Consider the following 25200-nt stretch of genomic DNA (forward strand, 5'->3'; position numbering starts at 1 on the left):
TTTTGTTTCTATATAACAGCGTAGCTTGATTGTTCAAAATGTGGTAACGTGATCCATATCTGTTGTTTTGTTATTCATACTTGGAGTAGTGAATAGGTATATTCACAGTTTCTTAACAGATTTATCTTGCCAGTTCTGTAAAATTTTGTTTCTGTCCTGTTGCTTCTTTAGTAGCACCTTGTGGTTTTATTTGTTTAATAGTGTAGTTGGTTTAAGTACAAAGAACACTTTGTTGGTCCTCTAAATGTCTTAAAAAATGCATTGTAGTAATCTTAGTTCTTACTGCTTTTTTCAGTTGGCAACCATAGTTAAAAGGGAACAGTAATAAATCCTCTGTCTCTTCTGGTTTCCTAGTTTGCTGTTTGCTGAGTTTCTTCTCTCTGCTTTGTAAGAGATATAAAGCAAGATACAAAGATTCAAGTAATCAAATGTACTCCTCCTGTAGCTGATTTAGTAGGATAATAACCTGAATTGCGCATGCTAATTCCTTTTAGTTAGAGTGATCTGGGTTTTTTAGAATAGATGATGGCTATGCATTGTCTGTACGTTTGTGATGGAGCACTGTGGAAGTAATTATTATTTTTGTAATTCTTTTTTCATGTGGAGGTGGGAAGCTAGTGGAGGATAATAGATTTCTTTCTTCCTTTTTTTTTTTTTTTTTGTAACGAAGTTAATTTGTACTTACATCTCTCCTAATTTTGTCAGGGTAGGTATCATCATATATAAAATCTCTGGCTTTATTTTTGTGATCTTGAGAGTCTAACTTGGAAATATCCCTGGCTGGACGTTTCTTGGTTGTTTGCATGATAATAACGGTCATTTTAAGAACTTACAGAACATGTAAGCATATTAAAAGCACATTAAAATACTTAAAGAATATTATCAACTTGAAATATTTTGTGATTTTGTACTAACTTATTTATTTTAAAAATAATCTGTTACCTCTCATTGGATGAATCTCCCATCTTAACACAAGAAAAAGCAATAACGATACTCGGGCTCTCTACATTTTGCCACCTACTTGTGGCAAGGAGAAGCGCTGCTGCTTTTTTCAGTCCTTGGACTTTAAGATAGTATATACATATTGTGCAGGAGTTATAAGCAGGATAAAAATAACGTTGGGAGCACAAAGTTGAGTTCAAGGCCACCTCTCCTCAGAGGTAGCTGCAGTAGCTGCAGTGACAGTCACTTTTGTTCCTGCATGTCCTAGAAATAGAATTATTTCACACACATTGGTGTGCAGAAACAGCAAGTACTCTTTCATTATTAACTTTGATGAAAGCTTTCTAACTTCTGTTATTATTTTATTTTTATTTTTTAAGGAGAGAGAACTTGAAGCTAACAAGAAGGAAAAAGTGAAGGAAGCACAGTTGGAAGCTGAGGTGAAGTTGCTGAGGAAGGAGAATGAAGCTCTTCGTCGACACATTGCTGTTCTTCAGGCTGAGGTTTATGGAGCAAGATTGGCAGCCAAGTACTTAGATAAAGAACTAGCTGGAAGGCATGTAAAATCAATCCATGTCCTTAGCATGAGTTTTTGTTGTTGTTACAGGGCTTTGTTTAATGCTACAGAGCATATAGCACAATGAGTCTTGATCTGTGCCTGGCATTTCTTAACACCACAACAATATCAACAAATATATATAAAGTAACATTTTTTAAAGGGTTAGAGAGGCATAAATAAATGCTGTAGGTTTTCTGACTTTCTGTTATCAGTAGAAATCAGGCTTTTCCTTGTTCACCATCTTCTTCACTGTAAGCAGTAAGTGTCTTCTAATAGCGTTTGCTGACTTCTCTTTTCCTAGGTTTTAGACCATGCTCATAAGTCTTATGAATTAATATAATACTGACCACAGTGAAGCCAGTCAAAAATCATATTAGACTCCAGAAATATAATTTAAAAGTTTTATTTTTCCTTTTTCACTAAGTGAAAGTTCACTAACTTTTAAAATTGTTAGCAGAAAGGTAAGTGTGCAGAGGTATGGTCTAGCAAGAAAAGATTCTGTGATGTGTATATCTAAAGTATACGTGTAGTGGTCTCTAATAACTTTAACATGTAACTGTGACAGCTCAAGCATGGCAGTGCAGATAAAGTAATGTCAGTTACACTGGTTTAAATTTGGCAGCATGTGAGTGTGATATTTCTACAACATAACTGTGATAACTGGCAGTAGATAACTATTATAAACTTAGATGCTGAAGTCTACAGGGATTTTTAGAGCCTACACTTAGGGCTGGGGGTGCCCAGGCCTGTGTGTTGAGGTAGGCTGGAGATACTGTTATTCTCAGACACCCAGCTTTGCAGCATTGATTCTGTTTGACTGGTCCTACTCTGCAGCGTCTAAGTTGTCTTTTTATCCCTATGGAAGTGCCACAGAAAGCAGTACAGAAATTGCCTTCTGTACTTCCTTATTTTTTTGAGACAGAGATTGCTCATGATGTGGCAATTCTGATCTGACTGAAAATAATCAATCACTTTATCTCTGTTTGGCATCTGTCTTAACTATTATGTTCTTGCATTGTCCATCTAATTGCCCATTAATTTGCTAGTTATATTCATGTAGCAATTCAGCAATAAATTAGCTCTTGTCTTGCCATAAACACTATTAAATACGTTGTACTTAACTGGCAATTTTAATCTTTTCTTGTGGGTCTGCTGCCATTACAGCTAGATTTAAATTTCCTCTTTAAAATTTACATTACTTATTCCATCTGTTATGACTTTTTTTAAAACAAGATGGCTGCATAAGGCTTCTGAGGACAGTCTTTGGTCCCTCTGGTCATGGGGAGAGCCCAGCCATTTACTTCTGTTATTTGCAACTTTGTGTGTACTTTGTGTCTGACACATTCTGTCGATCACACACGTGGTCGCTTCTGCAACTCTATTTGTTCTCTTCCTTTACATCTCCAAGAGAGGGGTCCGAAGGTAAGAGTTAGTAGGAAAAGTTTCATATTTGCAGTTAATTCAACCATGAAGAAATCAAAAATCCGTCACATTACAAAGAAGAGCCATACACTTTTTTTTATAAAGTTTTCTGGATTTTGTGGGTTGGAAGAGCTATTTACAAGCCCTTTAAACTTATGAAGAATTTGCATATACGCATGGCTGTTTAAGTTTCACATGCTCAGCATTGTCACAATTCCTTGCAGTTACTGCACGTACATTAGTCGCTGCATGACTGCATGCTATAGCCTGATGGAGTATCAGTTGTACAATGGACTGATTTGAAGTTATATTAAAATGTGTTGTTTATTCTCTTTTTTGTTTGTAGAGTTCAACAGATTCAGTTACTGGGCCGAGATATGAAAGGACCTGCTCATGACAAGCTCTGGAATCAGCTTGAAGCAGAAATACACCTTCACCGTCATAAAACTGTTATTAGAGCTTGTCGAGGTCGGAATGATCTAAAACGACCAATGCAGGCACCACCAGGACATGTAAGTTGAAGGGGTGACTCCTCTGTAATTTCTGACATTTGTGGAAAAAAGATAGGAGTTACTTTTTCATTTTTGTGTTCATTTTCACTTCAATTTTGAGTTCTTATAATTGTCACTTTTATATATATGTGTAATCATTTTATATCATAGAATGGTTTGAGTTAGAAGGGACTGTTAAAGATCATCTGTTCCCATACCCGTGTCTTCTCCAGGCTGAACAACCCCAATGCTCTCAGCCTTTCTTCACAGGAGAGGTGTTTCAGCCCTCTGATAATTTTTGTGGCCCTCCTTTTGACCCACTCTTAACTGGTCCATGTCTCTCTTGTTCTGGGGAGCCCAGAGCTGGTTATCTGAAAAGACAGATCTGTCCTGATTAGCATGTCTACATAAATGACCATGTGAAAGACAGTTCTGCTGACTTACCTAGGAATACTCAGTCCTTTTGAAAACTGAATTTCTGCTGTGTATGTGTAGTAATATGAATTTAACAATGTGTGTAGCCTTGGTAGACATTGTCTTGCCTAGCCTAGCACATGAACTGTTAATCACCCCCAGCATTCAGTGCATGAAACCAAACACTTTCAGGAAAGGGCATTACTTTGATTGATCTGCTTTAAATATCTTAGTTGTTCAGATGGATCTTACTACTTGTGTTCTTAATGGCATATAAAATATGCATGTATGTACGTGTATGATTTTAAGGGTATGCATAATGGCAACAGCAGATAAATACTTCGGTTAATTTAGCTTCTTTCCTAGTCTTGAGTTGGATGGCTTATGATGTAGTTTGTTTTTAATATAATAAAAATAAACTTAAGTGAGCAACCCCTTTCATGGGATTGATTGTATTACCTCTGTGGTTTGATTAGCTTTAAGTTACAATTTGTTGTACAAGGTTTCAACAGTGATCAGCATTCCTTTATAGAATCACAGAATCATAGAATTAGCTAGGTTGGAAAAGACCTACAAGATCATCCAGTCCAACCATCCACCTACCACCAATAACCCCACTAAACCATGTCTCTCAACGCTATATCTAAATGTTTCTTGAACACCTCCAGGGACGGTGACTCAACCACCTCCCTGGGCAGCCCATTCCAGCGCCTGACCACTCTTTCAGAAAAGTAGAATTTCCTAATGTCCAGCCTAAATCTCCCCTGGTGCAACTTGAGGCCATTCCCCCTCGTCCTGTCACTAGTTACAAGAGAGAAGAGGCCGACCCCCAGCTCACTACAACCTCCCTTCAGGTAGTTATAGAGAGCGATAAGGTCTCCCCTGAGCCTCCTCTTCTCCAGACTGAACAATCCCAGCTCCCTCAGCCACTCCTCATAAGGCCTGTGCTCCAGACCCCTCACCAGCTTCGTTGCCCTCCTCTGAACACGCTCCAGGGCCTCAATGTCTTTCTTGCAGTGAGGGGCCCAAAACTGGACACAGTACTCGAGGTGGGGCCTCACCAGTGCTGAGTACAGAGGGACAATGACTTCCCTACTCCTACTGGCAACACTATTTCTGATACAAGCCAGGATGCCATTGGCTTTCTTGGCCACCTGGGCACACTGCTGGTTCATGCTCAGCTGAGCATCAACCAATACCCCCAGGTCTGTTTCCTCCACACAGCCATCCAGCCAATCTGCCCCAAGCCTGTAGCGTTGTCTGGGGTTGTTGTGACCAAAGTGCAGGACCCAGCACTTGGTCTTGTTGAACCTCATCCCGTTTGGCTTCAGCCCAGAGATCCAGCCTGTCCAGATCTCTCTGTAGGGGCTCTCTACCCCCAGGCAGATTGACACTTCCTGCCAGTAGTCCTTTTATTATTTTTTTCAATATATGGCTGCTTTTCCTGCTTTTGGAAGTTACATGTATTGTGCATCACTCATCTCTGAAATAAGGGAAATATTCTTGTCAGAAGTGCATAGTGAGAAACCTTTTCTGATTTCATAGCCTGTCTGTAATGCGGCACTCAGGTTTGTCTTGCTTGCTGCTGGTCTGTTGCTGATAAACTGTCCTTCTACAAATAATTAAAAAAAAAATCAGGAATGCATCACTTTTTAGTTCACATGTTTGTATCTACAGTTTATTGAGTTTTTATGTGTTTTGTTTTGTTTTGTTTTTATATCAAACTAGGATCCAGATGCCTTAAAGAAGAGTCAAGGTGTTGGTCCAATCAGAAAAGTTTTGCTAGTTAAAGAAGACCACGAAGGACTAGGAATTTCAATCACAGTAAGTGCTTGTGTTTATTTTCCATTACAAAGAAGAAGCAATTTAAATTTGTACTTCATAAAATAATTGAACAGTGAATATATCGTTAGAACACAACAAAAAAGAAGTATAAGGTTGCATTGTGTAAATTTGTAGCTATAGTTGTATGGCTTGAAGAATCCAACTCATTTTGATAGATTATGAAATCCTTAAATTTATGTAAAACTTTTGATTTCAGTTTTTGTTTTGGGCTTAGGCCCCAAATTTGAAATTTGGCCATTCTACTCTGGGGAGGATAATTAAGAGAAACATCTCATACCACCTACAGAAAGTATTTTTTTTGCCTAAAGCATTCTTTCTTATTTTCTATAGTAAAAGTTGAAATAAGCACATTAAGAGCAACTACTAGAATGCTGATTTTCTGCCAATACGTATGTCAGCTAATTAAAATTCTCATTTTCTATAGGGTGGGAAGGAGCACGGTGTTCCAATACTGATCTCTGAAATCCATCCTGGGCAACCTGCTGATCGATGTGGAGGACTGCATGTTGGTGATGCTATTCTGGCAGTAAATGGAGTTAATCTAAGAGATGCCAAACATAAAGAAGCTGTAACTATCCTCTCGCAACAGGTCAGTTGGGACTTGTTATCCACAGGCAAATTTATACCCTTCCTTTATTCTGCCTGTTGAATTACCTTCACTTTTAATGTTTTCAGTCAGACAGAATATTATGCTAAGCTAATGGTAATTCCTGAAGCTCCATCACCTTACTCTGAATATTCTTGTGTCTTAGAATTTATGAGAAAAAGGCTGGGCCAATACTGGTTCAGTTAAACTTCTGTCTTGGCCAATGATTCTTCAGTAAGGCTGGTGGAAATCTTCCTGTTAAATCTCCCCATAGAAATAATTATTTAGTGGTTATTTATGAGTGGACAGCTCCAACTAGGCAATATTTCTGTTATGCTTTGTGGTCTAGAATCTTCTTGCTGCTCATTTTCAGACAATTAATATGTGCCCTTAAGTTTATTCGTAATTTTGGTTTTATTCTAGAGGGGCGAGATTGAATTTGAAGTAGTGTATGTTGCTCCAGAAGTTGATTCAGATGATGAAAATGTAGAATATGAGGATGAGAGTGGACATCGTTATCGTTTATATCTTGATGAATTGGAAGAAGGTGCAAATTCAGGTTCTAATAGGAAAGAAGTAAATGTGGATGTCAAACCCTCACAAGGTAAACTTTTTAAAAATTTTGTATTTAATTCTGAAGTCTCAGTGTGCAAACCAGTTTCTGGAGAATGCTGTTCTTGTATTAGTCGTAACATTTGTCTTCTGTTAATTCAGTTAACCTACTAGTAAGTTGTCTGCTCTTTTGGTTGGTCCCTTACTCATTAGCCTGGTTTACTTAGATAGAACTGAATTAACTGAATTAATTTGTGTGGGTTTTGTAATGTTTTTTCTTGATCACTTTTTCCCAATTACTCTTATTTTTTCTTAACTAGTCTAGGCGTAGTTGATTCCCTGTGAGCCCTTACTTTATTTTGTTCTCTTCTTCAAGTATGTTTTTTTAGACCAGAGGTGTGTAGAAAGAGTTCACGTTTTCCTGCCTTAGTGTTTTACTGAAAACATAATTAGCTTGTATTTTTAGCAGTCTTTCCAGGACATTTTCTAGTTTCTGAAATAAATCTCACTAATCTACGATTCCCAAGATTACTTCTCTTCCTTAAATAAAATTTCTTTTTAACTTGCAGTGTTTGATAAGAAACCGAGTATTGATGGACATGAAAACGGAGACCTGGGGAATTCAGTTGAAGCTTCATTAGAAGATGCTGCACCCAAATTAACCCGTTCTGCTGAGTCTTTATCCTAAAACAAACAAAAAAAACCAACTGGACAGATCCCATCTTTGGGAGCAATTGATAATCAATATTGACTGCTCCAAGTTTGCGTATACAAATGTAGGTTGTAAAATGGTAATTAAAAGTCAAAGGGAACTGTTACTGTTGCCTGGAAAAAAAGGCAGTTACCTCAGGGCTTCATTGTGAGCAATTCTAAGTGTGGAAAACTGTCTTTTGCGTGACACACAATGGCTACTTAACACATAGCATGTGAAATGAATTTCCTTTTAATAATAAGCACCAAAGCATGGGATTTCTAAAAAAGATAACCTCAATACCTTCAGCTTTTAATTTCATTTATGTCCCCAAGGAAGGAGAATAAGATGTGACCAGCTTCATTTTAACCCCTTGATGTTTTAAAGGGACAACCAGTGTTCAGTTTGTTGTGAAACAAGCTTTGACTCTGGAAGGTGAGGGGGAATTATGCTGTTGCATCCCTGAATTTCCCACTTGGAGATTTTGATTTGAACTTTTCAAAAATAACGTGTGTTTTTTTTCTCAGAATTGCAAAACCTTGTTACTTAAGCAAGACAATCAAAACCCAAATGCAACAATGGATTACTTGTTAATTGTGACCCATGATAATTTTATGGGTGAGGTTTTTGATATTATTCTTTTAATTAATTCACTGCTAATTGTTCCATATGAAACTTGCTCCAAAAGTATTTAAAGAGGATATTATGGGGTTTTACAAACAAAATTAGTTTTGAAAGACGTTCACAGTTATGTGTGCCCTTTGGTATTTTTTTCTGAACATCACCAGTTCAGCATGCTTTCTTGAATGGATGTGTTTACTACCCGTGTGGAGTTGTCCGAGTTGGTCATTATTAGCTTGAACTTACGAAATGCTGAGTACTCTTGATAGGTACTGAACATATTTCAGATTAAAATAATCTTTTAAGAGATGAAAATAAAGTGCATAGTACTTTATAGCAGGTGCTCAGAATTGTACAGTGTCTGGCCCTATCTGTTACTTTTGGGCAGTTGTATTAACCTGTAATTGTCTTATTGTTGAAACAGAAAATATACTGCTTTTGCAAGAGCAGTGTATCTGAAACTAGCTTTTAATTGGTGTACATCTAAAGGCCCGTGGCATGGTTGCAAATGGAAATGCTGGGGATGGCTTCTTGGCCAGTTTCTTGTATAACTGTAGATACAAAAGAAGTGGCCTTGTAGGTCTTCAGGTGAAATGCAACTTTTTCCATATACAAATTCTACTTTGCAATCACATTTATTATTTCAGCCTGCTAAGATGGCTTTCCTATTCACTGCTTTGCAGGCTGTTGGACTGTAATGTGAAAAGATTTTATTGTTTGAGAGTGGAACTAATGTGAAAAGGCATTTTTGCAAGTGTTAGTACGTAGGATATTACGTATCTAAGAAAAAACCTGGATGGCCTTTAGAGTAACATCAATTAATTTTACCTTCAAAATTGTGATGTAGAACACGGTTGCTTGTTTCTTCTAGGAGCACTATATATATGTTAATAGAAAAATCCTAAAAATGTATATACTTTATTCAAAGATTTTTCTATTTATAAATCCCTTAACTTTACTATTTACAAGATTGTTTTGTGTGTGTGCTTGTATGCATGAGTTCCATTCACTCAGTGGAATTACGTTATTTGGTTCATTTTCTGTAGTAGTCCTTGTCATATGGCATTACTGTTGAAGGCTTTTAGAATAGTCAAAATTTTCACCACAGGGACTAGTATTTAAAAATGGATCTGTGTAAAGAAGAAACAGATCACCAGGCATGTTTCTTTTTCTGATGCATCAGAAATGACAGGACATACTGGCTACAAATTAGCAGATAAATCCACTGCTATAACTTTGCATTCAGATTTCTGGTTTTGTTTTTGTTTTTGTTTTTTTTCCCCAGTTAGTAAAGTAGGGTGCACTCTGAAACGGTCAGTGGCCTAGAACACTCGGTCTGCTCTGGTAGAGAGTGTAATTTAAAGCCAAGTGGTGATTTTACTGTCTTTGAAAATCATAGCTTTATGAAATTTTGCTGCAGTTGTAAGAAATGAGGCTGGTCCAGCTAGTCTAATAGCTTTTTAAAAGCACTGAATTTGCCTGCGCAGTTTCCCTGTATCTGAGGGAAAGACGAAATTTTTAATTTATTTGATCTTCCTTACTTTCTGGCGTAGCTCATTTTCCATTTAGTCCATTGATCCATTTCAGCCTGAGGTTGGAGAATATTTCTGGAGTTATTTTCCTGACATTCCTTGTCCACATGTTTCGTTTGATGCTATACACTTTTCTTTATCATCTGGAAGTTGCTGGACCCTTTCCCTTTTATTTTGTCTATTTTTAACCTCTGTAAGAGATCAACAGAAGGCACAATTGCTGAGGAAAATGACTAGGAGCAGACAAATCAGGTGTCAGTAAATCATCACTGTGTTTCTTTCCCTGCAGTTTTTATAATCTTTGTTGAGAAAGCCCTGAATGGGAGGAATTTGCTCAGACACTACAGCATGGCTGTACTCCGTACTAAGTACCAGCTGATTTTAACATACTCATGTGCCGTAGTCATACTGAGATGCTTTGAGATTAATATTTAAATTGAGGAAAGTTTTGCAAGTTGAGATTTCCGGATTCAGTAGACAAATGTGTATTTTTGCCTTTGTCAGTAACTGGAAGACTCAGTCCTGCTGACCCCAGAGGCTGAATGAAATAGACTTGGAAGAATTTCCAAGGAAAGGCAGTATTCAGACTTCATTTTTATTTTTTAAAGTGTAAAACCGTTTACTGGTGTGTATATATATTTTTACGTCGAAAATAAAATGCTATTCTAAAGAAAACTGTGCATTTTTTTAGTAGATAATTCCTTGCCTATTTAAAAGAAACAAACAAACAAAAAACTTCATTGAGACAACTGTATTTTAAGCTAAAGGTAGACAGTGCTTGTTGGCATCTGGGACCAATGTTAATTAAGAGCATGTTAGTTAAGGAGAGCGCTAAATGGCAATAAACTTAACTCTGATCAAAGACTGTATGCAGTATTTCCTTTGTAAAACTGTATTTGTGGCAGTGAAGATGGTTTGTATCCATCTCAGTATATGTTAATCGACCATTATATCAAATGAAATTCAAGTATTTATTGTACTTGTCCAAACATCTATTAAGTCATTCCTATAGGAGGTATAACATTTTGCAGCAAATGTATTATATCGAGTTAAGCCGAATATATTTTTATTAGCCTGTAAATACTCTTCTGTATTTCAGTGATTTCTGTACCTGATTCAGACTGATATTTCATTTTCTTCTGTTTTTATATATAAAATATAGATACCTGCTCCTGTGTGTGATCTTTTTGTTAAACATGTAATCAACACCCAGGTAGAAAGCTGATTATTATGAGCAAAAACAAAACTGCATAGTGCGAAGTTTGATGGTAACCTAGTCTTGGCCAGCAATGGTTGCTAGCAAATTACATTTTTAAAGAAAATGTCTCAAATATCTTAACTTGAGAAGTATTTCTTGAAGAATTTTTTTCAGCAGAAGAAAAAAGGGCAAAATTTGCAATGTTATTCTGGCTGTACAATAATACCATAAATGTTCCATAGCATAAAATTGGGGAAACTGCTTTCTTTTGTTTTGTTTGTTCAGATTAACAATCTGTATTGAAAAACAAAACAAAACAAAACCAAACCCTGACATTTGTACTTAAGTTATCTTCCCGCTCTTAGAGCAGCAAGTTGACTTGGAACTGGACACCATACAGTGTTCAGATAAAAGGTAATGGTATAGTAATTGTGGTAAGTAATTGTTTAATAATGGTAGAGCTTACAGATTTCATGAGAGCACATAAGTACAGTGGTAGTAGGCGTGGAATCTGTATGAATAGACAAGGCTGAGTCATGTTGGATGAAAATATGTATATTGTTCAATTGATGAGGGCTAGAACTGCAATATTTATTTTTTACCTCTGTAATTTTTAGAAGGGTTTATACATGCGTGACAAGTAGATGGAAAAAACTGGGTAAGGAGAGAAAACTTACATGTGGCTGAGGTGTAATAAAACAGTAAGAGAATTAGTGGGAACTATGAATAAGGATGGAAAAGGATGGTAAAAGGAGAAAAATAACTTCCTTTGTGCCAGCTGGGGTCAAGAAGGATTGTGCAAAATGTCATGATGTCTCGGTGCCCAGCTGAGTGACCTTAGAGGCTGCTGACAGGGCCTGTAGTCACAGAATATTTTATCTATATTTTTGACCAGAGATCGGTACACAGAAGAAGAGAAGCTCATCCTGATGCTGGATGCAACTATGAAGTCAGGTTTTGCTGTGTAGAATCTCAGCTAAGTAACTTGAAGAGCGAATTACCTGCCTACTTGCTTCTTGCCCAGAGTGTCTTCTCCAAAGGGATCTTATTTCCAGTTCTTTTGAAACTGGGTGGTTCATGGTTTGAGTGGATTTCAGGCATTAAGAAGTGACAAATTTTGAAGGAAAGATACTTCCCTCCTCGCCTCACCCCCTATCCAGGCAGTTGAGTTGTTGCTTCATATGCTTAAGAGTAGCCTTGCCTTACCTATATTTGCTTGTGTACTCTGTTGCAGTAGTTTGGTGTCTGCTCCCGATGCCCACACCTGTGGTGTGCTGGTCATGAAATGGGCTTTGAGGCCAAATGGCTGAATGAGGCCAAGAAATATTTTTCACAAATTTTCCCTTTTTAATGGAAAATTTAAGTCACCTGAGTAAATCTTTCACACACTTATTTTTTTTTTTTCCTCCACTCATTTAAGTGGATCAGCTGTAGATGCTATTTGGTGCCAGCTGTCTGTCAGCTTTCTGCCTATTGCCCTGGGACTTGTTTTGCACAGCTGGTGTTGTGAAGGCTCTTTAGGAGGATGCTGCTGTCCCCTTGGGACCTGTATTAGAAATGCATTGGTCCCTAAAAAAGAATCCAGGAAAACTGGTTAAAATTGTACATTTTGTTGTTTTGTTTAAGGGTGGGGTGTTTGCTTTTTTTTGGTTTGCTTTTCGCTTTATACTGGAAATTATGATCGCATCTCCCTCATTAGCAGATCTTGCTGCCTTCCATTTTTTCAAGCTCCCTTTCTGAAATGCAAAAGCAGTGCTCCTGATCTTTGCTGCTAGCATCCCGTGAAACACAGCCTGATCCGTCTCCCCAGCATTTCCCTCCACCAGCAACACAGCCATCAGCTCTTCGCTGCGTGGTTTTCGGTGCCTTGGGCTCAAATAGAAGATTAGGAAGATGTAAAAACAAGCAAAGCTAAATTAGAAGCATTAACGGACATGTTTTGATTACCAATAAGAAAATCGTAAGTCAAGGATGCCTGGTAGACATCTGGTAACTTTTCAGTTAAATTTTAAGTCATCAAATTATTAACTACAGTCCTGTTGATTAAATCTTGATTTTCCTGTTAACTGTCTCAATGTTTGAATGAGTAACATTTTTGTAAAATGGAGTAGAACAGAATGACATTATAATAATTTTATCTACTGGTATTCGTTATTGTCCAAGTGTTTATTGTCAATTTATTTAGGGGAATGGAAACATTAATGTTGAGGCTGCTGGACCAGAGCAGTTCCATATCCTGTGTACTGGGTTTACACTTCTGGATAGGTGTTTGCCCTGGATGCTTTCCCTTCCAGCGAGAAGTGGGATGTCGCAGTTCACTCCCTCTGGGACCAGTGTGTGGAGAGTGCTGCTGTTGACCTTTCCTTTGCTAAGGGGCAGCAGAAGCTTTTGTGTTCTCCTGGGCTTCATACCAGGTTCTTCCTGGTCTTACCTGGTGGTCACATGAGCTGCCAGCCTTCTGAAGTTTCTGAATTCAGGTGGGTCTGCAGCCTGGCTGACACAGGTGACATCTCTGTAGTGAACAAGCTGGGACATGGGAGTCACTTTTTTCACAGCAGTATCCCTTAGGGAATATTACTCCAGCCGTTAAGCTATGATGTTGGTTGTATATGATGAATTTGTTTAGTTATTAAATGGTTCTTCAGAAAAAATATATGCTGATCTTGTCCTATTAAGCAAGGAATGCTAAGATGGCTTGTGAGATGTGTTATATATCAGGCTTCTCACAAGGTTTCGTATGTTCTTTATATTGGCTATCTCTCCTTTTGCATTTACGAGATCTTAGTAGCTTTAGTACTATAGTAAGTTAAAGTAGTCATTTCTATTGACCTTATTAAGTAGTCAGTGTAATTTGTACTACCTCAGTTTTATGCTATTTACAAAATCAAAACTTGTCTATTTCTTGGTGAATCCAATTTGTAATCAGAATCCTAAATTTTTTAGTGCACGATATTTGCACTTGTATTTAGAACCAAAAGGGGGCAGCAGCTTCCTTCAAATCTTCGGCATTAAGTGGACGGAGAAGGGTCCTATTCTTTGCTGTTTGCGGATTCTTTTTGTTGTTGGCTTTGTGTGTGTGTGTATGTTTTTAAAAGTTTAAAAATTGAAAAACTTTGTTCTTTTAAACTATTTCTAGTCATGTTTACTCTTAAAAGAACAAACGTCCAGTCTAGTTAGTGTCCTGTAGGAAGTACTTTTCCAGTGAAATAGCTTAAACCAAACGTTGTTCTCTGTATCTGTGCAGCATATATACAGGAACATATGAACACACGCATGCATGAATCATGACTTGTTAAAGAATACTTTAATTTCTCCATCAATTACTTTAAAAAATGAATGCTCTCTTGGATGCTCACGGTGCAAGTTTTGATCTCTCTGGGTGAATTAAGTGCTTCTGAAAGAATGGACCAAGAGCACTGATAAAACACAAAATGAGTTATTGGGTAGGTTTGCAGACTCCCTAGCTTGTGCTTTGCGAGTGCCCCTCAATCGTGCTCTACAACCAGCCTTGTCGCGTTCCTAACATTTTTGCTGGGACTGAGGCTGCCCATCACATCCAACTGTGTTGAGCAAAAAAAAAAAAAAAAAAAAAAAGAGTGATGAACATAACATTTTGTTCTTGTCTAGTTTCATACTGAAGGCTTTTGGTCAGAGGAAAGAGGAGGATCAATTCACACTGACCCTCTGTAATCTTTTCCCTGACACTGTTGTTTCCAATAACCGCCAAATGGTGTCTGTTGTCATTAACCAGGTGATCAGTGAATGCATCAGCCAAATGTTGTGCTGCATAAAACATTTGTCCTTGATGCTGATCCTCATACGGTGATGTGACTGTGCTATAATCGGAGGGGATACTGTGTGTTAATCTGTCAGGAAGTTAACTGTATGAATGAACTATGGACTCTAAAGGGGCATCTTTCTGAATGCCGTATGCCAGGCATTTATAAGATTGTAGAGAAGTTATGACAGCATTGTTACAGAAATCATGGGTATCTATGTGTTGTGAGTGTCAAAAGAGATGAGGTCTGTCTTTCGTGACAGCACTGTATGCACATAGGTACCCATGGAAGAGAAATTTCATGAGCTGTCCACAACCTTTTCACATCCATGTATGACTCTCATTCTTCCACATCACAAGCATCCTCTATCGAGGTCACCTTATTCAAATTTTATAAAACTGTCTGTCAGAACAGATGGTGTCACTTAAGGATAAAAAGCTTAGCCATAGATGCAAAGAAAACCTGCCTCTTCAAGTAAGGTCTGCTGGCACGTCTTAAGTCTTTATCACCTATGTCTTCTCTCCCTGCGTGACAGAAGTTTTTCACAGGTTTGTGACTGATGTTTTCAAAGGCCTTTACATTTTTTGGGTGGGTTTGATTTGCTGAAATAACTCTGGTCAAATGACAAGTTTTTTCTCTCTCTCAGTTTGTCCATCTATGAAATGGATGCCTGAGCCACAGAAGTTAAGGTGTATAAAATACATTTGTAAAGGCTGTGGCTCCTCTTGCGTGCTCAAGGCAATGAATCATTCAGACTGACAGCTCAGTAGTAGCTAATGTCTTTCTACAGCACGTGTTCCCCTTCCTTCATGGCCAGTATCACTGTCATCTCTGCTCCCTGCCACTTCTCGTGTAGCTCTTCAGGAAGCTTCTGATAAGCTCCCTGAAGCGTGTCAGGCTTTGGCCACTGCTGTTGTTTCTGTATTGTTTGTGTTAAATTATTTTGGGTGTTTCTGTGAAGGCTAAAATTTTGGCATTAATTTTTGGCTACCTTCTAAACAATGTGTATTTTTTAAGGTCTGTTATTGTCTGTTGTTACCCGATCTGACTGAGAGAACCTTGCAGTTTTGAATCGTATTATTTTGCAAGTTTTCTCACTCCTTTTACTGGCTCAGACTCATGATAGGAAGTGTTGGACATTCAGAGTTATTGTCCCTCTTCAGGCGAGGATATAATGTGGATCTTTAAGGGAGCTTTTCAAATCAGGTCTGTTAAAAAAATTGTGTCTACACAAAATTATGGATTTTGGAGCTCGGTTCAGGATGGTGATCAGGATGCAAGAGCCTTTGTTACAGTAGTGTCACATGTATTGGCTTATACATTTTGCTGTGCTGAAAAATGATTATGTGCTTTACATTTATCAAGTTGTCTCTTTCCTGGATTTCTCCTTCTGATACCTATGACTGTATAAAAGTAAATGGGATGATAATCTCACAGATCTGGCATGGCTGCTCTGTAACTGTGTCTAAATAAATGGTGATTGACTCCGCTTGAGACACTGACTTATTGAATAACTGCTGCATACAGTAGGTGGCAAACATTTTTCAGGCCTTACAGCTGCATAATGTGAGGCCAAGCCTAAACAAATATGGTGAAGTTAGAGTGAAAAAGCCTTCAAATTCTTGTGTCCAGACTATACAATGAGATAACATAGAACAACAGATGTTAGGCGTCCTCCTTATCTTTTATAACATGAGTTTTTTCCTACTAAGGATGTCTTCCCTCTTTATCTAGTTTAGAAATATTTATCTGCAGAGTTTTCTATTTGGAGTTCCAAAGTGATCACGCAGAAGTGGTACCTTACCTTTAAATAAGCATGTTCTTTGAAACTTATTCAGTCTTCAATAATTCATAGGCATTGCTGCTGTTCCTTTATAATGTTGTTAGTCTTGTTAGCCCCATGCAGCTACAGTAGAATAATTTTCAGTATAGATGTCATGTTCAACAACACTGATGAGGTTCAAAGGAAAAGATAAATTCTGCTTGTTTGCCCTGTGCTGTGCTACTGCAGGGGAGGTTGGAGGTCAGTACAAGCTTTACATCATCGCTGACATTGGAAAGAAGAGACCCGTATGGAACTTTTATTATGGAAAATAATAAAGAAAAAGGAATGCAGTAATATAACCTTGTCGTTGCTAGAGTCCAGACTGATTGCAGGCTAAAGGGAACGCTTACGACACATGCACGCTGAGGAAACCGAACCTGTTCTTCGAGTGAATGAAAGAATACTGACAGATTTTTACAAGGTTTATTTTCAGAGAATGCCTGACTTCTAAGAAATGAATCAGTGGTCTCACAGAGGTCACAAAACTCCTGTTCATAGCTAATTGCTTTTTGTTACTTACCCTCCTGAAATGAATTGGAACTGCCTGGAGAAAAACTATTGGCTTTGGCAAAAGAAAAAAAATAAAAGAAAATGCCTAGCTTTGGGAAAAGCTGAGGCACTGACAAATAGCTGCATTTTGTCTAATGTTCACTAGCCGCCTTAGTGGTGACTTTATATGCACAGTTCTGAAGGCGTTGCTGCAATGCAATATATATTGTTTTAAGGTCAAAGAGCAATAACTGTAGAATCGCAGAAGAGTTTGTGTTGGCAGAGACCTTAAAGGCCACCCAGCTCCAACCTCTGCTGTGGGCAGGGCTGCCCCCCCCCCAGCTCAGGCTGCCCAGGGCCCCATCCAACCTGGCCTTGAGCACCTCCAGGGATGGGGCACCCACAGCTTCTCTGGGCAGCCTGTGCCAGCGCCTCACCACCCTCTGAGTAAAGAATTTCCTCCTAACCTACATCTCTCCTCTTTTGGGGAATTTGCAATCTTTTCCAGTCTAAGGAGATGAAAGTGATGAACATCTGTTTTTGTTGTGGTGTTTGGGGAACCCTTTTGGTGGTGGGAAGGATTTTTTGTGGGTTTTTGTGTAAGGTTTTTTTCCCTTTTTTTAGTAGAAGGCACTGTATTTTCTTCACTTCCTTTGGTTAGAGGCACATCGTTACAGTGTGTGACCCCATTCACAGCACTGTCAGAGGCTTGCCATCAATTGCAGCTGGAACAGGTAGGCTGTTAGGGCTGTGACCAGTTAATATTCAACCTTCTTGTGAACTCTGCTGCACTTATACTGTTTCAGACTAATGGGAGTGCCTGCTCAGGGAAGAAGCTTGATACTGAATCGCTATTGAAGGTCTCTGTTAACCAGGTGGTCAGTCTCCTGAAGATGTTAGGCTCTGTTCTGCCGCAATCTCAAGACATGCTGGAGGGAGACCCTGTGCGAGTGCAGCACCTCCAAGTCTGTTAATGTTTCAAAGTGGGGCCTGTTTGAATCTTTGTTGTAGAAGAAAGGTTTTTGAATACACCATGTTTGGTAAGTCTCACTGTGTTACACCTGCAGCTGGTTTTGACTGTGGAAATTAGACAGATGCAGATGAGTTAGAGCAGCTTGCGAGAAGCCATTCTGAGGAGGAGCATGAGGATGAGTCCCCACCACCGGGAAGATTCAGGCATCCCCTTTCCATCTTACAGGGTGGAGGGTTTAGTATCTCTGCCACCATCAGGATGGAGACACTACTACAGAGATTGGAAGTTCTTCTGAATATCTGCTGCTAGATTGCTAAGAGCTCCGTTTCCCAGGCTGAGGGGAAGAAGCCCTGAGCTATTTGTGTCGACTGCCCTCAGCAGTCACTCGGACTTGAACCATGAAGCACTGTGCAGTGACCGGGAGTGTGAGTGATGACAGAGCCACCATCGTAACGCAGAAATAATGAAGACATCTGGGGATTGATTCCAAGCCATCGTTTTGCAGTTTTGCGGGTTCTTTTTGAGAAGCAAGGGATGAAGGCAAGTTGCAAATTGAAACCCAGCTTCTTTTTCAGCTAAAATAGCAGTGCTGAGATGGGTTTGAATGGCAGCAAAAAATGGGCATGTGCAATGAAGAACGGTTTGACACTGCAGATGCAAAAAGCATGTGGCTGAGGCATGCCAAAAGGTTGTTATAACACAAGCCATGTCATCAGCTGTCTGCTGCTGTTGCACTGCTGCATTATCTTTGTGGGGAATAGCTCTGATTACAGAGCTCCGCTTGTTTGCAAAGTGACAAGTCAAGCTAATTAGCTGTGTGGGTGGAGCATTGGTTTCAGTCTCACCAGGGGGGTAGCCTCATCCTCCCCTCAGTTACGTGCATCCAGCAGCAGGGCTGGGAGCAGAAGTTTGTTCATGGGTGCTTTTTCCCTAGAGATTATGGACACAGAAGCCAGGCTAAGTGGGGCACCAGGATAAGCTTTTTTTAGCCTGTCATACTGAGAGTGTAAATTGCTGCTGCGCAACTGGCACTTTTGCACGGAATAAAGAACAGTTACTTCTCACTCTGTGGGATATGTGACAAGAGTGGGTGTGCAGCGATGATGAAGTCACCAAGTAAAGTACCAGGCCTGTGTGACTGATTTACAAATACCAGTGTTCTTTATTTACATAGACATGTAAACAACAGAAGGTAAACAACACCACCCAGCTCAGTCTAACAAACAGGCTGCTGCTGCTTCGCTTCAGAACCTGAGGTGTTTTATACAATTCACAGAAACTGTATTGACAGCAAACACAGGAGGACTACAAGGTTAGCTCAACTCTTTCTTCTTTGCACGGAAGTTGCATGCACTGTGCATCGGCGTGACAGAACTGCACCACTGAGGCCACGAAACAAGCAAATGCAAAGAAACAATTAAGAGCTGTTCGTAAGGTCAAACATGGCTCGAGTTAGCAATATTTGTACCTGGTATCACTACAGCTGTTCTGTACTCTTCAAGCACTTTCCACCCCAGGATCGGAAAGCACTTTGTGAACAAACAAGAAATCTTTGCTGCATCCTTTGCAAATGATCCCCAGCTTACACACAAGGAAACACACAAGGCCTTGAAAAACTGACTTTCCAAGAGCTCACATTTTACGAGCCTAATTTCCCAACCTTGCGCCTTAAATGTAGCACCATCCTTCCCTCTCGGAAGTATATCACTTTTTGATATTCTGGGACAGGCTTTTGAATTCAAGGTAGGGCGCCAAGTGCTGCAGGTAGCAGGGCAAAGGATGGTTCCAATCCCAACCTGAAGCTGTGTAGCTTCAGAGGCACCTCTGCTGAAAGAGGAGCCAACTGCTGTGCATTGCAGCCAGCCCCACACTTTTTCAAGTTTGTCCGAAAATGGAATTGAGTAACATCTGCTGCAAAAGAAAAACTATTTGAGCACAACTGTGCTGATCCACTGTCTTGCATTTAAATGCAACAGGCATGTTTCTATTGCAGATGTGTCTGCAAGGTGATCGCTATGGCTTGAATCCAAAGCTTGTTCCACCTTTTCTACCTGTACTTGATGTGAATAGCAAGTTAGGCTCAGCTCATGCACTAGATCAAATTCAAGCTGGATTGAATTTGATTGCTGCTGGAAGGCAGCTGAGCAGGTGAGATGGAGCGTGGTATTTAAATGCTCAGCTGCCTTCTCTTGTGCACTTCACGCTTCAAGTAGTTTTACTTCTACCCTCCCAAGAGGAACTGCAGTGATGATCTTCAGTTTTCATAGGAAAGGAACTGAACCACTACAGCTGTAAGATACACAATTTACAGCTGCAGTACAACAGCAGGTGGAATAGAGAGAGCTATTTCTGCAGAAGCTGTTTTTTTTCTCTTTTCAATTCCACAGGTGAAAAGGAAACTTAAGAAACTCTCCTTAAATAAAAGCTATGTACAAATTGCACACGTTGCAAATGGAGCACTGAGATCAGTTACAGAAAATAAGATATACAGTCTTCACTGATAACATCTCTTTTGATATAAACAGTGATAAACAGCATATGCTTTCTTCAGATGTCAGAACCCAGCAAGACTGCAATATTATGTACACAGGATTTGTTTGCCTTCTGCCTTCCACAGCAGAATCCTTTAAAACTCTGTTTTCACTTTGGAAGCTGCGCAGTGACATTCCTGTGCACCACGTCTCTCTTGCTCAGCGGATCACAAGAGAGCTGTCATTGCTGTCTGGCTTATTGGGTTCAGGCAGTCTCTGGGTGTTGAGTAACCCTCGCTCCCTAGTGCGTTCGCCTGAGGTTTCTGGTAGTCCGTACTATAGCTCACGGAGGTCAGAATACCATTAGCTTTAGGTTTGTCATAGTTTATTACGCTCTGGGGTGTCTGATAGCCTCCATTCCTGGTATCAGTCTTGCATGAGCCAGAGAAACTGCCGGCAGAAAGGGAATGTTTCTGTGAGGAGATTACAGGTACGTTGTAGCCATTGTCAGAGGAGAAGTTATTTTCTCTGGTGACGTGACGCTCGATGATGGGGGTGGCATATTCGGGCTCCTGGCTGGTCAGGGGCAGAGCGTACTCGTGCCGGTTGGCTCTGTGCGGGCAGTGATAGTGGTTTTCAAACTCTGCACTCCCCCTTCTTCCCTCTTCTTCCATGTCCATGGGTCTGAAAGTAGATCCTTTCCGTGTTACTGTCCCAGTTCCAATCATGAGAGGCTGCTGATAATCTAAAAGGAAGTATGCACTGCTCAATGACACATACGCACACTATTTTATGTAGTAAGTGGCAGAAAATGATTTGCTTATTATATCAAACCCGTGATTATCAGGGACGTCAGGAAACATTGCCCCATCTCTGAATCCGTAATCCTTCTTCATTGCCCAGGTGCTGCAGAGCTTGGCAGAGCTGCTCTGCAGAGGAGCTTCAATCTGTCACCCCTTTCCCTCCCTCCCTGCCTGCCTTTCCCTGCCTACACACCCAAATGCATTAACATCCTTTCTGGAGAATACCCCAAAACTCTATTTAAAAAAAAAAAAGAGGGAAGACAACAAAATATTAGTAATAAGCCTGAGAGGGGGCTTCACATGAAGTTCCACAAAGGAAAAAAGTTCTCAAAACAAGTGTTCCACTTTTGCAGTAATTAAGATGCCTGGAGGATTCTTAATGAGCCCAAGTGCCGGCTCTATTTAAAAGGAATCTCGGTGGCTGACTGACAGGAAGGATAAAGTTAGGCGGAAAGGCAGCCAAGAGAGTCAAGGGAAGTGTGAGATGTGTGAAGTCAGCTTCCAACTGAAGTGTGTGCGCGAGGGGGACGAGCCATAAGGCGAGCAGCAGGAACAGTGCTGCTGGAGAACAGTTCACCTCATTGAGGAGGGGGCAGGAGCTGAATTGGAAATGGAGAACTGACCCCAGCAGGAGCACGAGATAAGATCCAAGGGATACAGCCTCACAAAGTGGATATTTGCAGCTCTAGCCAGAGAGGATGCCAGGCTGCTGTATTAGAAAGTGATCTAAACTAATGAGGTTTTCAAACATTCCAGAAAATTATCATGCTGCTATTCAGCATTCTAACTTTTTCCCTTTGGTGCTTGTGAAAATTGCTTACTGATATACATGGTGACCTGAACAGCTCCAGTAAATGACACTGATAAAATATTGTATTTTCACACAGGCGTGAAGAAGTTAGCTCAGATTCTGTTTTGGCATTGTAGTTCATCTGACACGAGCTTTAAATTCAATCCCATATGTCCTGTGAATCTTTCTGGCAGTTCCTGGCTACTTCCCAAACGTAGCATGTAGGGTGAAGGTGTTATGATATGTCATAAGTGATGCAGCTCTCACCAGCACTGCTGCTGCTACACTGCGGAATCTCACTTGCTCAGAAAAAAGTCTCTCCACTTGCTCTGGGGGCTGCCGTGAGGACGAGCAAATAGCAAGGAATTCGAAGGGGAAGAATTCATGTAGTACGGTAACCTATATGCAAGTTGCATGCCCCCCACAATTTAATTATGAAATGGCATTTGCTGCACGTTTCTTGGCTGTAGTCACAGCTTTTATTTTGTGTTTCTTATTTCTAGGAGGTGAAAACACAGAACTTTGGGAGCTGTCAGGCCAGGATGAGAGGTTCGAGTTCTCATACACTGCAGGAAGAGAGCATGGGCAGAGCAGAGGCCCCTGCACACAGCCAGGGTCGCTGGGTAACCGCAGAGATAAGGAACCTTTACTCGCTCCCTTTCCTTCATGAAATAAAACTGCTTTATATTGAAAAACTGCATATTTATATTGTAAGTTTCTGTAAAGCACTGAAGCCATCTCTGACAGACTTCTGAAGTGTATTTCTCTAACAAATGTATTGGATAAATTCTTAGGAATTTCTAAGAGTTGAAGCCTGGAAAGGGCAGATTAATTTTTCTGGAAGGTTGCTGATCACTGATCACATAAAATGGCTGCTCTGTCTGGCCTTTCCAGACAGAGAAAACCAGGCAGGGATAAGATGCACTAAGAGGATGACTTAAAAAAAAAACAAAAACAAAAAAAACCAAAACAAAACAAAAAAACACATCCCTTTGGAAAACAAGCAGTACTGATGCAGGGATTTGCTCTCTCCAGACAGTGACCTGAAGCCAAGATAACACAGGGGAGATGCATTGAAGTGTTTTTTTTTTTTTTTCCCTCATCTGTCACTTCAGGAGACCTCATCTCCAAAACAGTTCAGGCACCAGGAATACTGCACGCAGATCTCAGCATGACTTCCAGCTGGGCATGGAATCCAACCACAAAACAAATAAGCAATTTTTCTATTTGATCAGCAGCAAGGGATGTTATATTTTATTCCAGTGCCAGAGACATTTGAGTTTAAATAGAAATATAAAAATGTGTCAGCAATACCTTAGGTACATTCATAGAATTATAGAAGAATCACTGAATCCTTAAGGTTGGAAAAGACCTCTAAGACCATTCAGTCCAACTGTCCACCTATCACCAATATTGCCCAATAAACCATGTCCTTAAGTACTACTACATCTACCCTTTCCCTAAATACCTCCATGGACGGTGACTCCACCACTTCCCTGGGCAGCCTGAGTTCTTGCACTGCATCCCTTGTCTGAGTGCATTCCATGCTTACCTTCAATTGCAACTAGTTCGGAGTGAGGAAAAATCTTTCCTAATAACTCCAGGGAAAAAAAAAAAACCCAACATATAAAAAGCGAAGGTTCATCTGTTTTTGTCCCCCCAGTACATCTGGGATGAACACAGAGAAATCTGTCGTTGGGCCTCAGCTTTCACGAGCATTGGAGCTTCCACTATTGCTGACCTGTTCTTCCTCCTGCTAACTGCTTTCCTCACAGAATAAAATGAATGCATCAGAGTGGGAGCAATTGTTACCTGCCATGTCGCTTGTGACCAGATCTAGTTTTTGTGGTGTCTCCTTCTCATTAGTATAGCTAATGGTAAATTCAGTTGACTGATGTCTGGTGAAGGGCTGCTTGATCTGTTTCCAACAACCTGTGATAAAGAAATAAGAATAGAAGATGCCAGAAAGTTAAATGCTTAAAATTAGAATGCTTATCAGAACGTTAAATTTTTAGTTTACTGATTGCTGTCAATATACATAACTACTTACAAAGCAAGATTAAAACAGGCTGTGTAAAAACAAAAAACAAAAACAAAGAACCTCTGAGATTTCCAAGTAGAAACTAAGCTATAGAGAGGATTTTCTTCTTTGTCTTTCTTGGCAAGAATGGCGTAAGGTGTATCTTAAGACCACTGTAAAATATAAGCTTTAAATCAGCATCATATTTTGCCACCATTTATGTAGCAAAAATAATGCCTGAAATTTCCTTTTTTAAATTTTTCTTTCCGTAGCTGAGTATAGCTTCCATTTCCTTGATACCTGAACACCTGCACTTATTTGTTCTCTATGTGACAGAAGAGAGTCCAGTGTCAGTTTCTTGTCTGGCACCTGTAACGTGAGGTCTGTTGAAAGGTGGGTTCAAATCCCAGCTTGCTAAGTCCCAAACCTGGTTAGATTCAGAGTCATTAAGGATGGAAAAGACTACTAAGATCACGTAGTCCAACTGTCAGCCCACCCCCACCATGCCCACTTCGGACATGCTTCGGGGTCCCAATGTCTTCCAGGCAGCGAGGAGCCCAAAACTGAACACGCTACTCAAGATGCAGCCTCATCAACGCTGAGTACACAGGGACAACCACCTCCCTGCTCCTGCTGGGTGCGCTATTTCCGATACAAGCCAGGATGCCACTGGCCTACTTGTCCATCTGGGCACACTGCTGGCTCATGTTTAGCTGGCTGTCAACTAACAGCCCCAGGTCCTTTTCCCCTGTGCAGCCTCCCAGCCACTGTCCCAAGCCTGTAGCACTGCACAGGGTTTTTGTGCAGGACCCAGCACTTGGTCTTATAGAAGCTCATACAGTTGCCCTCGACCCATCGATCCCACCTGTCCAGATCCCTCTGTAGGGCCTTCCAAGTCTCCAGCAGATCAACACTTCTTCCGAACTTGGTGTCATATGCAGACTTGTTGAGGGTTCACAGTGTTTAGAAGCTTAATTTGTGAAGCACACACTACAAATGAACTGAGTGGATAAGAGGCTATCTCCAATTTCATGGGATTTGTCCTCATTAGCAAGTGAGAAAGGATTTTGATGTGACCTTGAAAAATGTTATTAGCAAATATGATGTAAAGTACAAATTAATTTTCTAATGAGGGTGAGCTGAAATGGGTAACAAAGTTCCTTTCCCTGATGCCAGCACCTGCTGAGGGATGAAATT

General features: G+C 40.0%; 2 protein-coding genes across 3 annotated transcripts in view; one reads left to right on the forward strand and one right to left on the reverse strand.

Moving 5' to 3' along the window:
* GOPC (golgi associated PDZ and coiled-coil motif containing) overlaps positions 1 to 10825 on the forward strand; it is a 29990-nt gene extending 19165 nt beyond the window's left edge. The window contains exons 3-8 of the mRNA XM_021390139.1: positions 1323 to 1498; positions 3270 to 3435; positions 5557 to 5652; positions 6098 to 6262; positions 6683 to 6863; positions 7381 to 10825. Coding sequence (XP_021245814.1) covers positions 1323 to 1498; positions 3270 to 3435; positions 5557 to 5652; positions 6098 to 6262; positions 6683 to 6863; positions 7381 to 7499 — 903 coding nt within the window. The 3' untranslated portion in view covers positions 7500 to 10825. The remainder of the gene's footprint in view (positions 1 to 1322; positions 1499 to 3269; positions 3436 to 5556; positions 5653 to 6097; positions 6263 to 6682; positions 6864 to 7380) is intronic.
* DCBLD1 (discoidin, CUB and LCCL domain containing 1) overlaps positions 19057 to 25200 on the reverse strand; it is a 46932-nt gene continuing 40788 nt past the window's right edge. For both annotated transcript variants that reach the window (XM_021391670.1, XM_021391669.1), the window contains exons 14-15: positions 23796 to 23915; positions 19057 to 21135 (exon numbers count right to left, since the gene is read on the reverse strand). In XM_021391670.1, coding sequence (XP_021247345.1) covers positions 20618 to 21135; positions 23796 to 23915 — 638 coding nt within the window. In that variant the 3' untranslated portion in view covers positions 19057 to 20617. The remainder of the gene's footprint in view (positions 21136 to 23795; positions 23916 to 25200) is intronic.

Source organism: Numida meleagris, chromosome 3 (assembly GCF_002078875.1).
Source record: "Numida meleagris isolate 19003 breed g44 Domestic line chromosome 3, NumMel1.0, whole genome shotgun sequence".
NCBI lineage: Eukaryota > Metazoa > Chordata > Aves > Galliformes > Numididae > Numida > Numida meleagris.